We start from the raw sequence: 15,989 nt of genomic DNA on the forward strand, positions 1-15,989 counted from the left end.
AAACCAGCCTAGCCAGTTTGTTTTCTTTTGCTTTTCAGCCAGTTGCCATAATGAGAGAGAGAGAGAGATAGGTTCTTGGCCAGTTACTTTCTCCTCAGCTGTATATCTTCCACTTTTTAGCAGAGCCCACTAAGTCTAGTTTTGTCCCCAGCCTCCTCCCTGCTGAGTTCTTCAAGGGTATCATTGAGACTGTCAGTACCACAAACCTGGAAAGAAAGGCAAGGAAGGCTTGCTGAGGGCAGACTGGGGTCTCAGGAATAGCCACAGAGGCCTGTCCTCGTCCTGTTTTTTGGTTAGCCTAACTGACGCCATTTTGCTTCTGTGTAAAACCGCCTGCTTTAGAATTTAGGAGGGTGAGCCAAAAATACGTGAAGACCAGATAACGTTGCTAGGCGATTTTCAGGAAAACCTCTGCCAGGCAACTCTCCCCTTCAAGGTCTCCAGGCAGGGTGTCCTGTTTCGATCAGCGCAAGGAATCTCGAAAGGGGGAAATGGAGGGGGGGGTGCCTATAAAAAGTATGAACAAAGGCTATTTGTGGCGGCTTCACCATCACACTGGTGAGTGTGGCTCGCCCGCTCCGTTTTAGTGATTATGGGAATCTCTTCTGCCTACGACATTTATTGGCTTTTCAAGGCAGCTTGGGCCCGATTAGCGGACCCCAACAGGTGGGGCAGTGCCCTAATGGACCAGTCTCCACCAGCTGGTCCTGGTATAAGGAAGCCTCTGTGTTCATACATGTTGGGGCTACACTACCACCATGAAGCTGCCTCTCACCTGATGCGTCCTTCCTCCGACATCCGCAGCTGCGAGTCTCTCCGCAGCACTTCCGCAATGGCGTTCTGCTCCTCCTCAGTCAGAAAGCTGAGGTCCAGCAAGGAGTCCATGCCAATGTCTTGATCCATTGGGGGTGGGGGTGGGGAGGAGAAGTACTCTGTGTGACAGCCGCAAGCCAACGCCACCAGGGTCTAAATGCTGCTCTTCTGAAAGGCCCTTCAGGTATGGCCTGTCAGTACATCATCCTGTGACATGGAAACGGGAGGTCCAGCCAGCAGGCCAGTATTATTACCCCACTCTTTGCCATAGGTACAGCAGTGGCTCTCAAGAAGCCTTCTAGGTAATGCTCCATGGAGACTACACTCCGTCCTGATCGGCCATTTTGAGAGACAAGGCCACAACCAGCTGAAAGAGAAAGGCAGGAAAGACACAATTTTAATGCCAGAAGCTCATTCTCAAGCGCAACACATTGGTGTTAATTTAAAAATCAGTTGAACTGCCATGAATTGTTCCAAAGAACCTTAGGAACTGTAGTCGGCTGGGCCTCTGACACTACAGTTCCCAGAGTTCCCTGAAGGAAGAGGGAATGATGAACAAGACAGTTCTACATCTGTGCTATACAGATGTACCTAAACTAAAGGGTTTGTTTCCTATTACCAAGTACTGCTTTTGTGGAGAATGTCTCCCCAGGTGATTCCTAAGAAGAAATCTGTTGACACAGATTCCTTGTCCTTATTTTTAAAATGCCCCTTTGTGCAACGTCCTCCCATCATTATGGTCATGGGTCAAGGATGGTAGCAATTGCAGCCCAAAGCATCTCTTCAAGAAACTGCTTCAGGAGTTCAGCTGTACACTGGCGGGAAATGCTTCTACAGCCACAGCATGGGAAGCATCTAAATAACAATGCTTCTGGATTATGGTTTTTCAAAGGAAAGCCGAACTGTGGACATGGAACTGTGTTGATGGAGAAAGAGACACAGCTAGAGTAGAAACAAGGCACGCTTGCAGTGCATCTGTGCTGCATCCCGAAGAAAGATCCTGCAATGGAAGAGAAACGCAGATGGAGGGCCCTAAAGCAGGACACTTTGCAACAGCTTCTGTGCAACTCAAGGGGTGCAATTCAAGCAGACTGAACTAAGGTCTTGCCTGTGCTTTACATTTAAAGCCGTAACATACCACTCTAAACAGTCGTTCTATGGGTTCGCATTTTGTTGTAATTTTATGATGTTTTAGGATTAAAAAAATATGTCATACGTATTTTTGAATTCCTCCCCTAAATGTTAAGTAGTCTATTCAATTCAGTTCTCAGTTAAAGGCAAACCTAGCTAATTTGCACTTTCCAATACAATTTGCAAGGGAAACACTTTGTAATTCACACTTCTCCAAATTTTGCACTCCAGTAATGTGTACAAAATACATATACTAAAGTAAACTGTGCATACAACTACCTATTAGTGAAAATGAACAGTAAGAATGCACTATACCGGGGGTCGGCAACCCGCGGCTCGCGAGCCGCATGCGGCTCTTTCAAAGGGCTGCCGCGGCTCGGGGCAGGGACGGCGCTTAGCGCCGAAATGTAGGCGACGGCGCGCCGTGCTGCTGGCCCACCCACTTGCCGCGCTGCTGCCCCGCCTGCGCTGCTGCCCCGCCTTGGGGGGGCCTCCTGCTGATTGGGCCGCTATGGTTGGTGCTTAGGGGGCTGCCTGCTGTGCCTAGAGCGCTGAGGGAGCCCCCGGGTTCGGGCCGCGCGGCGGCCAATTGTTTGCCGTCGGCGCGGGAGGGCGATGGGCCCTGCCGCCGCCGACACTTTCGTTGGGGGCCTCTCGCTGGGCCTGGCGGGCTGCGGGAGCCCCAGGATCGGGCCGTGTGACGGCCGAAGAGATGGAGGCGGGGCCGCCTCCGCTGGTTTCAGGGGCCTCCTGCTGGGCCTGGCAGGCTGCGGGAGCACCAGGATCGGGCCGCGTGGCGGCCGAAGGGATGACGGCGGGGCGCAATGCGCTGCCGCCGTCGCTGCTGCTGTGGGGGCTTCCCGCTGGGCCTGGCAGGCTGCGGGAGCCCCCGGGGATTGGGCCGCTTGGTGGCCGAAGGGATGGCGGCAGGGCGCCACCCCCGTGGAAAGGGAGACCCCGACCCCCCCTGCCGCCCCCACAGCTCCCGTCCCAAGGGAAACACTCGTTGCCGCCATCGCAGCCGCCGCCGCTGCCGGCTAATCGCCATCCCAAGGAGAGAAGAGGGACACCCAGGGAAGGTAAAACCTCTTCCCTGGTGCCCAGCCGCCGTGCAACCACCGCCAAAGAGGGGAGAGGTAGGCTGAAGAGGGCCACGAAGGGACACAGGCCCAACCCGAACCCACCCCCCCCAGCGGCCGGCTCGTCGGAGGAAGGCCTGACTCTCACTGGTAAAGACCTCTTCGCCATACTCTCACCTAGTATTTTTTACTTTATTTTATATATATATATTTATTATTCAAATACATTCTACTTTATTTCTTTTCTTGTTTTAAAAAAACTATTTTTTAAATATTTTTAATTACTAATTTTCCCCCCAATATCTTTTCTTTTTTTCCTTCCCCCCCCAAACCTGTTTTTTGCTTTTGGCTTTTTGCCTTGCTCTCCCACACCCCCCCCCCCTCTCTTTTTCTTCCTCCCCTCCTTTTTTAATCCAAGGGGGGAAATCCCATTTTTAAAACAAACAAACAAATGAAAAACAAACAAACACCCCCACAGCTGCTGCAGCCACTCTATTTGAATTTTTATTATTACCCTTTTCTCCCTCTATCCCCCCTTTTTCTTTTCTCTTCCCCTTTTGTTTTTGTTTTCAAAAAAGGAAAAAGAAGAAAAAGATTTCCCCCCTTTATTTTTATTTTTTAAACTACTACATATTTTTAATAGATATTCTCCCCACCCCACCCCACCCCCAATTTATATTTTTTCCACCCCACTTTTCCATTCTCACCCCCATCTGTTTTCTACCCCGTCTCTTCCTTTCTCTCTTTCCCTTTGTGTCCCTCCCTCTCCCTTTCTAAACCAAATTCCCCCCCCCTTTTTCTTTCTTTCTTAGTTCGCTTGCCAACCTATCTTAGAGGGGGAAGCCCTCTCTCCCACCCCACCCCCAAAAACAACTTTGAGCTGAACCCCAAAAAACGGGGGTAGATCACTGCTAAAAGTAGATCACAGTTTCTTGGGAGTTGGCCACCCCTGGTATAAGACATGTAACTAGAATAAAAATTTAAAAAAACCAAGCAAATAATTGTAATAAAGCACTGCTATAATTATATATAATTTCCCTAAAATTTTGGTTTCATTCGCCTTTCCGTGCTGAAATGTCACAACCTGAACGACCATGGCTTGCCCCCCCCCCCCCCCCAGTTTTGATCCTGGGTACGCCCCTGAGTCAATGCAAAAAAGTAAGAACTTATTCTTGTTGTTTTTACTGATTATACTTTGCATTGGCTCCTATACGTTATTTATTATTATTGCATTAAGGTAAGAAACAATATATGCAGTGCTATATTTGTTTTAAATGTCGCAATGGTTTTGCGGCTCCCAGTTGTTGTTTTTTCCTTTGGAAACGGGTCCAAGTGGCTCTTTTCATCTTAAAGGTTGCAGACCCCTGCACTATACTGTACATGGTCGGCGGTTCGAATCCCTGCGATGGGGTGAGCTCCTGTTGCTCGGTCCCAGCTCCTGCCCACCTAGCAGTTCAAAAGCACGTCAAAAGTGCAAGTAGATAAATAGGTACCGCTCCGGCAGGAAGGTACCAGCGGGAAGGTAAACGGCGTTTCTGTGCGCTGCTCTGGTTCACCAGAAGAGGCTTTGTCATGCTGGCCACAGGACCTGGAAGCTGTACGCCGGCTCCCTTGGCCAGTAACACAAGATGACCAGTCGGACACGACTGGTCCTAATGGTCAGGGGTCTCTTTACCTTTACTTTATACTCTACTAGGGGAAATAATTCTGCCTTGGGCACCAAAATACCTTGGCCAGAATGTATAGATGTGTATTCCAGATGTGTACCCATTAGCCTATACCAGTCAAAAGGTAAAAGGTGTATTTTAGAGGCTGAGAAGCTAAAGATCAAGAAAAATACAAAAACCAAAAGAAAACGCTACAATAATCCGGATGTGGGTTTCACATTCCTGTTGCCTTGAGTTCTTGCTTTGTCAGCGTGCTATTGTGCAGGATGCCTCAACCTGCCACTTTCTTGGTCCACTTCCTGTATCTGATGAAACAGCCCCTGAGCTACAAAAGTTCATGTCTCAATAATCTGGAAGAGGCATTTTTACTCAAGTCATATTAACACACACAGCCTCTTCACTTGCCCTGACCACCACTTCTGAACTGAATGTTATCCAGTTCTGAAATCCAATGTTAAATACAGATGTCAAGCATTCAGCGATTACTTCAAAAGTATTCGAATATTCCAAAAAGAGAGAGAAAGGAAGAAATAAACTGGTGAAGATTCAGCACCCAAACATGTAGACGAGACCATAATCCTGCCGTCCAGAACAATTACAGGGAGGTTGTACCTTTTCAGTGGGATGCAAACATTTGTACAACAAACACCTTCTGCTACCCCCAACCCACAAAACAGAGGGCAAAGCAGGAAACCCAGTTTGACAGATCACAGGATGTGATGTGGTTTGTGCCATTATCTAGAGCAGATAATGTGAACACCCAGATTAGTTTTAAAACACAAAAAGAGCGCTGCTGGATCAGGCCAAACACTCATTTAGTCCAACATCCCTACATTAGCCATTCAGATGGACACGGGAAGCCCACAAGTAGATTATACGAAGCAATGGCTCCCCAGTAACTGCCATTCAGAGCCATGTCACTTTTGATCCTGGATGTTGTAGGTACTTACTTACACAGCCACAACTTTGCATGGCTGGGTGGGAAATAAATAAATAAATAAATGGAGAGTGGAGGAAACCCATTCTCCGTTTATTTATTCCCACATCTGTGCAAAAGCTGTGATGGCTCTGGCTGCATCCCAGAGCCCTCACACCCCCTTCCCAAAGCCAAAAATCCACACTAAAATGCTGCTTAATTTTCATGAGGGATATAGCAAATTTCTGCAGCATGTGGAGAACTTAATTTAAGACTGGAAAGAGGAGAAACTGAGAGAAACAAAATTGAGACAACCTTCCATCCCTAGGGCTGTGTGAAAAAAGGCTTCTCTCTGCCCGTCCTGAATCTCCCACCATTCAGCTTTATTGGGTGACCCACAGCTCAGGTGTTATGAAAGTAGGATTACTTTTATGGTCACATTCAATTTCTTTCCACATTTGGGGCATAAGCAATTAATTCCTAAGCCTAGAGTAGGCGTGGAGGCCCAACTTTATACCCCAAGATCTGCATTCTTTCCTGAGCAACCTTTTGGGAGGTGCATGTGGGTGGGGCCAGAGGCAAAAGTGGGTGGAGCAACTAATGCAACTTTTACCTTTGTACAATGGGCTAGCCCCCCCTCATTCCAGACAAGCAAGAGGGCCAGGGAGAGGTGCAGATTGGAGAAAGTTCCAGGGGCCAGATAGAGAGGTCAGGAGGGCCACATTCAAGTCCTGGGCCTGTGGTTTCCCAGGAAAGCTGGACAAGCTTTGCCAGACAGCTACCACTTCTTCAGTCCCCTCGCAGATACATGCACTCCCCTTTAATTTTCAACCTAGCCCTTGCCCAAGTTGAGGATGGACCTCTGGGGCATGCCTCCTTGCAAACACACACGCCTGCATCCTGGAGAGATTTCAAGGGGCTTTTCTTTTTCCTTTTTTACAGTCACCTGAAGTTTACTCGGGCAAGATCTTGCTGCAAGGAATCACACCCTGCACAAACACAGCCTCTCCCTCCACACACACACACACACACACACACAGGGGCTCAGCTCACAGCTTCCAGTCTGCTGCTCCCTTCCCACAACATCTCTCCGGTTCAGGTTCAAGCCCAAGACACGGTTAAACATTGCTTGTTATTTAAAGAGCGTTCAGGCAATAAACAAAAAGGTTTGTCCTTGTTCCAACTTTTGCCTCACTGCTTAGCAATTATGCAGGTGATCAAAAAGACATTGCAGCAGGTGTTTCCCATTAGGGGCCATGTAGGAAAGGGGAGGGGGACCTCTGTTAATTACTAAACCTGCCCATTTCAAAAGCACTTTGGTCAAGAATGCCAAGATACAGAGATTTTGATCATTTGTAGCATAGGCCCAGCCCTATAATCTGGAAGCGTAGCAGTGGGTCGGTTATGGTGAGATGCAAGGAAGTACATATCCGGGATTTTTTTCCAGAGCAGGAGCAAGGATATCATCTGATGAAGCACCAGGGTAATGGACAGTCCCCCACCCCTTGCCTCAGGGATCGATGAAGGGAAAGGTTGATACCTGCACAGTGCAGCAACAATTTCTAACTAAAACATGGGTTGTAGAATGGGGACAGGAGCGGGGAATTTGGTGCAAAAAAAATAAAAATGTATTGGGTCAGGCCAGCACTCATTGTTTGCAATGGGTGGCAAGAAATTTCAGGGGTGTGCAATATTGCCTCCTGGATATTTCTTACTGAATCACAGGAACGGAGTATAAACCGGCAGCATTGTTTCATCACTATAGGTTATTTACAGAGATGGGAAACCTTTTTCAGCACGAGGGCCGCATTCCCTTCTTCACAATCTTCTGAGGGCCACATGCAAAAGTGGGCAGAGCAATAAATGTGAATGTTTCCTTTGCCCTGTAGGCTATAGTCTACATACACTCCCACCCCAGGGCCACTGAGGAGGGTGGCCAGTGGGGAAGAGAATGTGATTGGGGAAGAGTTCCAAGGGCCTGAGGTTCCACACCCCTGGCCCTGGGTTATATCAACCACATTTTATCTAAGACTACGTCACCTCCCCCGGCCCCCATCCACCTCCTCTGGACAGTCAGCAATCTAGTTTCTAGCTTCCTCCTGAAGCTTGTGTTGGGAAAGATATGGTGCATTCTTGGTCAACTGGATGGAGGAAGGTTGCATAAGAAACAGCCAGAAATACCATTATCTCCAGGATGAGGCAACCGGCTGGCTTGACAAAAAAGAAGCCAGTCTTGGTTGTTTTTCCCTTGCCCAAAACTTCTGCCAAAGCTCTTTCAAACAGAGACAGGGTTGATTGGAGAGCTGTGACGCCTAATACCAGAGGACGATAGGCAATACCTGGTGGTTCAGGAGACAGAGACTGGCTGCTCAGGGGTAGTGCTTGATGAGTAAGGGGTGGAGCAGACACATGTTTATTCCATTTTTATAAAGCAGCATTCAAAATTATTTCTGCTCCTTCAGGTTATCACCATGTGCCGGGGGTAGGGTGCAGAGAGCACATCAAATAAGGACAGAACAGGAGAAACCTTCTGTTGTTTTTTGGCTTCTGTATGTTTCATCTGAACTTTTCTTCAGCCTGAGGGCCACATCTCTAATACGTAACCTTTTGGGGGCCACATTCCAGTGGTCGGTGGGTCCAGAGGAAAAGCAGAAGGGGCAGAGCCAAAGGTGGGCAGAGCAATGGGTGGGGCTCTTACCTGTGCACCATAGGTGACATCCAAGCTGGGCAAGAGCCAGGAGTTTCTGCAAGCACAACTCAGCCAAGCCACAGGCATCATCACAGGTCAAGGCCAAACCCCAGCCAGGCGAAAGAACTCAAGGATGGCACAGAGTAGGGCCAGTAGGGCCTGGAGAGAGCCCTGAGGTCCAGATAGACAGTCCTAGAGGCCAGAGGCTCCCAACCCCTCTGTTAAAAGACATACTGTGGGCTAAACACACCCAGCTCCTTCAACTGTTTTTCTCTCTGCCCCTGCAACTCATAGGCCACCATATCCACACACACACCCCAACACGTTCCAAACACTTCCGTCTACAATAAAGGCATGCAAACCTTTCTGCAAATAGTTTGTGGTCATAAATGCCTTACTTTGGATAATGGTATTTTGAGTAAACAGCTTGGCTTGTGGAATGGGATGTTCATCCCCAAGAAAAGCAGGCAGGCCTGCCCCCTGTTTTGAGGATGGGGGAGTGCCTTGCCCTGCCAAGGAAACGGGTCTATACTCCAGCCCAGAGATCCAGCCCGGGATTTGCCTAGCGCTCTTTCCAGAAAATCAACATTCAACTCTGAAGCAGCCCAGCTCAGCCTGCTTTCGCCCTGAGGGACTCATTCCCCTGGGACAGGAAGAAGGAATTCCCTATCCCCCCCCCCCCCCTTAACATGTGCCCCACAGGCAGATTGGCTGTCAGGCTGTTTTGCAGGCTTTATCCCCAGCCATCCAACCCTTCTCTTCCTTGATCCCTTGATCTTCTCCCCACTCCCTTCAGGAGCGTGCAGCTGGCAGCAGGTCTCAACTTGTCCTCCGCAATCCATCTGAATCACATTCAGCCAAAACCTGGCAGCAGCAGCCATTCCATCAGGGTTCAGCAGAGGAAGGAATAAAAGGGATTGAGCAGGGCCCCCTTATTGGCACAGCAAAGAGTCTAGCACCTTTTGTGCCTCCTTCCCTGAATTGCTTCACTCCAGCTGTGCATTAGAACAACTTGCAACTAACTTTGCTTCCCCCCTCCCCTCTTTTCTCCTAAACCATTTTCCTTCAGTGCTGTGTCTTTTTTAAAATTGCAAACCCGAGGGCCGGGACTGTCATTTATTGATTGCTTGATGATTTGTAAGCCTCTCCGAACCACTCTTAAGCCTTAAGCTATTTTCTTGTTTTAAAGAAATAAAATCACAACAGGCATCCATTTTGCTCATTAAACTCAAGATATCTTTTAAACGGCAGCATGAACAGCTCTTGCAGTTTCTTGTCTTTCCAATCCTAAATCCAGCTCGCCACCTTTCTTCAGCAATATATTTATTTTAAATCCCCATGAAAATTTGTCAGCATTTTAGCCTATCTCCTGATATACACATTTGTATATACAATTGTGACTGATACACACATTGCAAGCAGTCCACCCCCTCGCCCCTAATACAAGACATTTTTGTACACAAGTTATTTTCATGGTTTTATGAGAATTATAAGGTCTAAGATATAAAATAAATGTACCAAGCAAACACATACATAAATATATAAACCACATGTCTGAAACAGTACAGGAAAAAAGTCCTGAAACCATTTTGTCTCTCCCAAATTGACCTCAAATGTTTCTCTGCAAGGAGGGAGGAAATGGAAAAACTGCCTTAAACCTACAAAATCCTGCCTTAAACCTACAAAAGGACTCTATATGGGCTCTTGGGTACACCATAAGGGGAAAGTAGCAGGTTTTTTTTCTTATGACAATGGCCAAGTGGGGGATTTGAACCCTGGTCTCCCAGGTCCGAATTATGGTGCTGGAGGAGACTCTTGAGTCACATGGAGTGCAAAAAGATCAAATTTATCCATCCTTACAGAAATCAGCCCCGAGTGCTCACTGGAAGGACAGGTCCCGACGTTGAGGCTCCAGTACTTTGGCCACCTCATGAGAAGACACCCTAGAAAAACCCCTAATGTTGGGAAAGATGGAGGGCACAAGGAGAAGGGGACGACAGAGGATGAGATGGTTGGACTAGCATGAGTTTGGCCAAACTGCGGGAGGCAGTGAAAGATAGGCGTGCCTGGTGTGCTCTGGTCCATGGGGTCACGAAGAGTCGGACACGACTGAATGACTGAACAACAACTCCCAGGTCCTAGTCCTGCACTCTAACCACTATGCCACAATAGCTTGTCAAATTTTCTTTCATAAAAAATCAGGAGTGATGCACTGAAGTCTATCCTAAGATGGGGTTTATGATGTATAGTTTATGTGCATGGTGACGAACCGCTGCTGTTGAAGTGAGATCAAATGCAGAAGTTTCCTATCCTTCTTGCACCGTGGCACAAAGGTGTGTGGTAAAGTCATGGGGGGCACTGTCACTAGGTACACCTGATTGTAGCCCTGTGAGGGGAACAGAGGTCTACTAACAACTTGCAGCACCCTTAACAAATTACAGTTCACAGGGTTATTGGGGGGGGGGAGCTATGGCTGTTTTAAAGTGGTATAATACTGCTTTAAAAGCATAGTGCAGATTAGGCCTAAATCCCACCCCCGGGGGCCCCCAAGCTCAATAGGGCCTATTGCCAGCTAAGTGGATGTTACCTTAAATCTTAACTGGATAAAAAGGTAAAGGTTAAGGTGCTCCTGACCGTTAGGGTCCAGTCGCGGACAACTCTGGGGTTGCGGTGCTCATCTCACTCTACAGGCCAAGGGAGCCGGCATTTGTCTGCAGACAGCTTTGCAACGGGGTGACCTCCTGTTGCTAGGTCCCAGCTCCTAAATGGATATGTTTGTATGTATTCTGGGATTACTGCAACTCAAACACATTTCTTTTCTTGTTTTTGTTACCTTTGCAAATATTTTTTTTAAGAATTCAAACACATTAAAGTAACATTTCATATCTTGATAGGCACTTAAGTAATGAGATGAAAGGCAGCAGCTCAGCATTTTTGTGTTTAGGCAACCAAGAAAGAACCAGCTTAGACAAGGCCTGCATCTCGCCATGTGATTTAGAAACAAGAAGCTGTTATGCTAGAAAGGCACCATCGTTCTATATAATATGGCATTTAAATCAATGTGACACTACTTTAAACAGTCATGGCTACAATTCCCAATCAACTTCACAGTGAACTATGGGAATCGTAGTTCTGTGAAGGGAATATGGGCTTCCTAACAACTCTCAGCACCCTTAACTACAATTCCAGCGATTCTTTTCAGGAAGCCATGACTGTTTAAAGTGGTATCCTAGTGCTTTAAATGTATGGTGTGAATGTGGCCAAGGCCAAATATGTTGGGTCCCCAGCTGTTGCTAGACTACAACTCCCATCATCCCTGACAACAGGTCCTGCTAGCTAGGGATGATGGGAGTTGTAGTCCAGCAACAGATGGAGACACAAGTTTGGGAAACACTGAGGTAGTTAAAACCAGTGCTCCAAATTTCACAGTGACTGAAGTCAGGACTGTTTTTTTGGGGGGGGGGGACACGACAACTCCAGGGTACATACATGCTTTTAGGTTTATAAAACTCCTGCAGTCCAAGTGTTACAATTCAGCAACCAGTAGTCCCAGACAATCAGCAAATATTCGGGCTCAGCCAGGCTTCCGTTTGCCCCACCACTTCCCTTCCAGGAATCCCACTGTTTATTGTGAAATCAGAGCAAATGTGAATCAGGTTTTTCTGAGGAAAGTGGCGGGGCAAACGGAAAACCGCTACGACCCGGGCCTAGAAATATTGGGAGGCGCAGGAAAGCTCTCAGACCCATGCTTACTCATCACACAACAAGTGGAAGTGTGGGCGATTATAGAATCGTAAAGTTGGATTATAGAATCGTAAAGTGCGGATCACCTAGTCCGACCCCCTGCGATGCAGGAATATGCAGTTGTCCCATATGGGGAATCGAACCTGCAACTTTGGCGTTATCAGCACCACGCTCTAACCCAGGGGTCGGCAAACTTTTTCAGCAGGGGGCTGGTCCACTGTCCCTCAGACCTTGTGAGGGGCTGGACTATATTGGGGGGGGGGGAAATATGAACAAATTCCTATGCCCCACAAATAACCCAGAGATGCATTTTAAATAAAAGGACACATTCTACTCATGTAAAAACACGCTGATTCGCGGACCGTCCCTGCGGATTTAGAAGGCGATTGGGCCGCATCCAGCCCCCGGGCTTTAGTTTGGGGACCCCTGCTCTAACCAACTGAGTTAAGCAGGCTCCCTCAGTCTCAAATGATCATGGTCCCAGGAGCATCCCTTGAAGGCAAAGATGACTAATGTCTTGAGGAAATTGCCAGAAACAAACTCAAGGACCAGAGTTCTTCTGAAGAACTAGGACCTTTACAGACACAAACAAACATGCCTCCTCCTCACACAAGGAACCAATGTGGCTGAGGTCTTACCACACTCCTAAATATGTTCAGGTTGCGGTTCTATTTCTGTCTCCGATGGAAACAAGAGAGAGGTGCTCAGCCACTATTGTGGGCGGGATACAGGAAAATAAGTAGTATACAGCTCACAGAATAGAGCACAGCAGAAACAAAAACAACCAGATGCCCAAGCTGATCAAACTTTTGCAAATACCGTAGTCCAGTGACACACTAAAAGCACTTACAAAACTCCACCTGTTGGACACACAGGTACACCTTAGCCAAACAGAGAACACCCTCAGCCATATATGCATTTATATACAGCACACACCCCACACAAATGAGCTCAGGGTATTAAACATGAGGGTTGCCAACTTTAATTGGATTAATCAATAAAATAATTAGTTGATTAGCAGTTAAAGGCCAATCTTAATTGGAGGGACTGCAAGTTAAGGGTGCCCTTGTTTATTTTCTGAGGCTATTAAAACAGGGAACAAGACAAGAAAAATATTAAAAGGAGAACATTCTTCCCAAATACGAGCAGTAGTTGTTGCTTTAAGACAGCTAACGTCCCTCCAAATTCCGACTAACTTAAGGAGAAGGAACCTAGTGCCGTTTGACCCCACTGCACTTTCCTTTTATCTATCTGCGTCCTTCGTCATGCACCCAACTCTGGGATGAGACACTACAGTCCCCTGTTTTTAACAGCTCGTGGAACCTGGTCAAGCAGTTGCACATTTTGTGAGGAAAAAACATTACTGTCCAGGAGCAGCTTGTTTCAGAGCAAAGGGGGCGATGACAGGCAGCACCACTCCATGTTTGATTCCTTCCCATCTAGGGATAGGTGAATCTGTCAAATTTGGATTCTTTCATGCTCTCATTTTACCAACCTCAAGTTCAGTTTACCCTGTTTCTGTACCAATTGGCCATTTCCCCCACAAAAATCTGCACAAAATCCATATGCATTTTCACATCGATTTCTCTTAAAATATGCAGTTTGGTGCACAATTTTACCCAATATAAGCTTTCCCTCTAATGCAGAGCAGTTTCGTACATCATTTTCACCAATATGTGCATTTTTTTTGTTTGTTTGGCAAACTGCACTACAAAAATTCAGAGAAGGACAGCTATGCCTTCGGCCCTCTCTACTGGCTCAGGAATTGCAAATCAGGTAGCTTTGCATGAAAACGCAAGCCAAACAAAATGCTCCCGTTTTCGCCAGCTGCTAAAAGCACAGGGATCTTGCATGCAAAGGGATGGACGGCCTACCGACTGCAAGTTCACTGCCTTTGCTGTTTCTATTGGGGTCGCACATGTGTCACCTCTGGGACAGCAGTTCACTTTGGTAATTTTAGACTCTAGAGGCCATGGTCTCCTGGCTGGGACCAGGGGAGCTTTAAATAGTAATGTGCATTCCTTCAGTTACTTCAAAATGGTTACACAGGAACACAGGAAGCTGCCTTACACTGAGTCAGCCCAACAGTCCATTTAGCTCAGTACTCTCTGCACTGGCAGACAGCTGCTCTTGAGGATTTCAGACCGGGAGTCCCAAGACCTTCGGCATGCAAGGCAGATGCTGCACCACCGAGCTATACCTACCCCTTGACTTCAGAGACTACAATTGTAAAATTGGCCCTGCTGTGATTGGAGACCCTCCTGCTCCTTCTGCTCAGGTGGGGGCTCTGCACTTTTGCCCCACAGTCCCACCCTGGCAGCACTACTAGCTCTGAGGTGACTGCGGGACACCCTTAGGAGACCCCTCTCTCAGTGGGACTCCATCACTTGGGAGTTGGGTCTGCAAAACAACCGTTCTTTCACACAAACACCCCCTGCCCCACGAATGTTCCTGGGTGCTCCATGCGAAGGGAGAAGTGTGGCGGCTCTGGGGTGGGGAAACCAGTCTTCCAACCTTTGGGAGCCTGCCCTTGCTTGTAGGAAGACCAGGTGGTGTCTCCCCGGCAGAGGCAGTGGCATCAAAATAGGAGAACAGGGCAGGGGAGGATTTTGTGGCAGAAGGGTCCCACAGCATGCAGAGTGAGCAGGGGGGCTCCTGGAAACACAAGAACGCTGGCTCACCACATTTTGAAACCAGTGAAGTCAGGTAACAAGGGGGCCCCACCTTTCCAAAATAAAAATAAGAATCCCATTAAATCCAGAGCCTAAAATGACTGAAATTGCACCGCGGGCATAGCATATGCACACTGCAGCTCTCGGGCAACCAGCATGGGCAAGCGGCCATCACACACAAACATACATACACTTTCCACCAGCAGGCACTCCCCAAACAGGTACGTGTATTCGCAGCTGAACAGGATCTGGGAGACGGAGAGACAAGCAGAAACTTGAGAGCCAAACCAACTCCGCAGCGTATTACACAGTTCCTTCCCTCCCGGATCCTGTCTCAGCTCTCCCATATGCTCCTGCAAAGGTGGGACTCCTGAACCTCACGCCCAAAGCGTCTGCCAACAGGAAAGCAGAAGGAGGAAGTCATGTTACCTGCCCAGGTGGGGTCCCTACCCTGCAAGACCCAGCCGGCCAGAGGAAGGTGGGGTGTGCGCGACTGAGTGTCACTGTGGCAGCAGAAGGATCCTGGAGGAGCCTCCCCGGCTCTTTCTCGAGCAAAGCAGAAGTTTGCTCTCTTGAGTCATCCCCACTTCCCTCTTCCTCCTCTGCCTGCCTTGTACTTTCTCAATGCAGCTCAGAAACAGCCCTAGCAGGAGTGCTAAGGCTGAGTCAAGCGCAGAGAGAGAGAGAGGTAAATACCTACCCACAAAGCTGGAGGGAAAGCCGGGCCTGGAACCAAAGCTGCTGCCTGGGCTGGAGTGGACTGCAAGGATCAAGCCACTGAAGACTGACATTTGGAGCTGTCTAAGGAGCCAAGCTGGTGGGTCGGGTGTCCATGCAAAAAGTGGCTTGGAACTCATTAAGGAGGGGGAGGAATTTGATTCAGTCCACATGTAAAAAGTGAACCAGCCTAATTCACATTTTCCAAAACAATACATGAGCAGAAGCCATCCTTCAAAACCTGCTTTTTGCAATGCCATTCGCTAGCCAAGTAATGCGTACAAAAATGCATATACTAAGGTAAAGTGTGCATATCGATGTATATTAGTGAAAATAACATAAAGCTCTATTAGGGGAAATTGCTTTGTAAAAGTGCATACATTTGGCAAAATTGCATAGAAAAATGTGCATATCAGGAGAAATTCACACTAAAATGCTGCTGTGTTTTCATGAGGACCTTAAAAAATAATAATAATTGCAAGCTGATGTGGAAATGTGGAGAACATAAATTCAAACTGGAAAAATGAAAAGCCAAGAGACACCGACAGATTATCCAGTCTC

General features: G+C 47.7%; 1 protein-coding gene across 3 annotated transcripts in view; it reads right to left on the reverse strand.

Moving 5' to 3' along the window:
- SYTL1 (synaptotagmin like 1) overlaps positions 1–15,378 on the reverse strand; it is a 38,341-nt gene extending 22,963 nt beyond the window's left edge. For 2 of the 3 annotated variants that reach the window (XM_033157905.1, XM_033157903.1), the window contains exons 1-2: positions 15,141–15,378; positions 776–1,180 (exon numbers count right to left, since the gene is read on the reverse strand). In XM_033157905.1, coding sequence (XP_033013796.1) covers positions 776–903 — 128 coding nt within the window. In that variant the 5' untranslated portion in view covers positions 904–1,180; positions 15,141–15,378. Of the gene's footprint in view, positions 1–775; positions 1,289–15,140 lie in introns of those variants that run through there. The other variant, XM_033157904.1, reaches the window with a different exon arrangement.
- Positions 15,379–15,989: the final 611 nt, after the last annotated feature.

The sequence above is a fragment of the Lacerta agilis genome, chromosome 8 (genome assembly GCF_009819535.1).
Source record: "Lacerta agilis isolate rLacAgi1 chromosome 8, rLacAgi1.pri, whole genome shotgun sequence".
In the NCBI taxonomy this organism is placed as follows: domain Eukaryota; kingdom Metazoa; phylum Chordata; class Lepidosauria; order Squamata; family Lacertidae; genus Lacerta; species Lacerta agilis.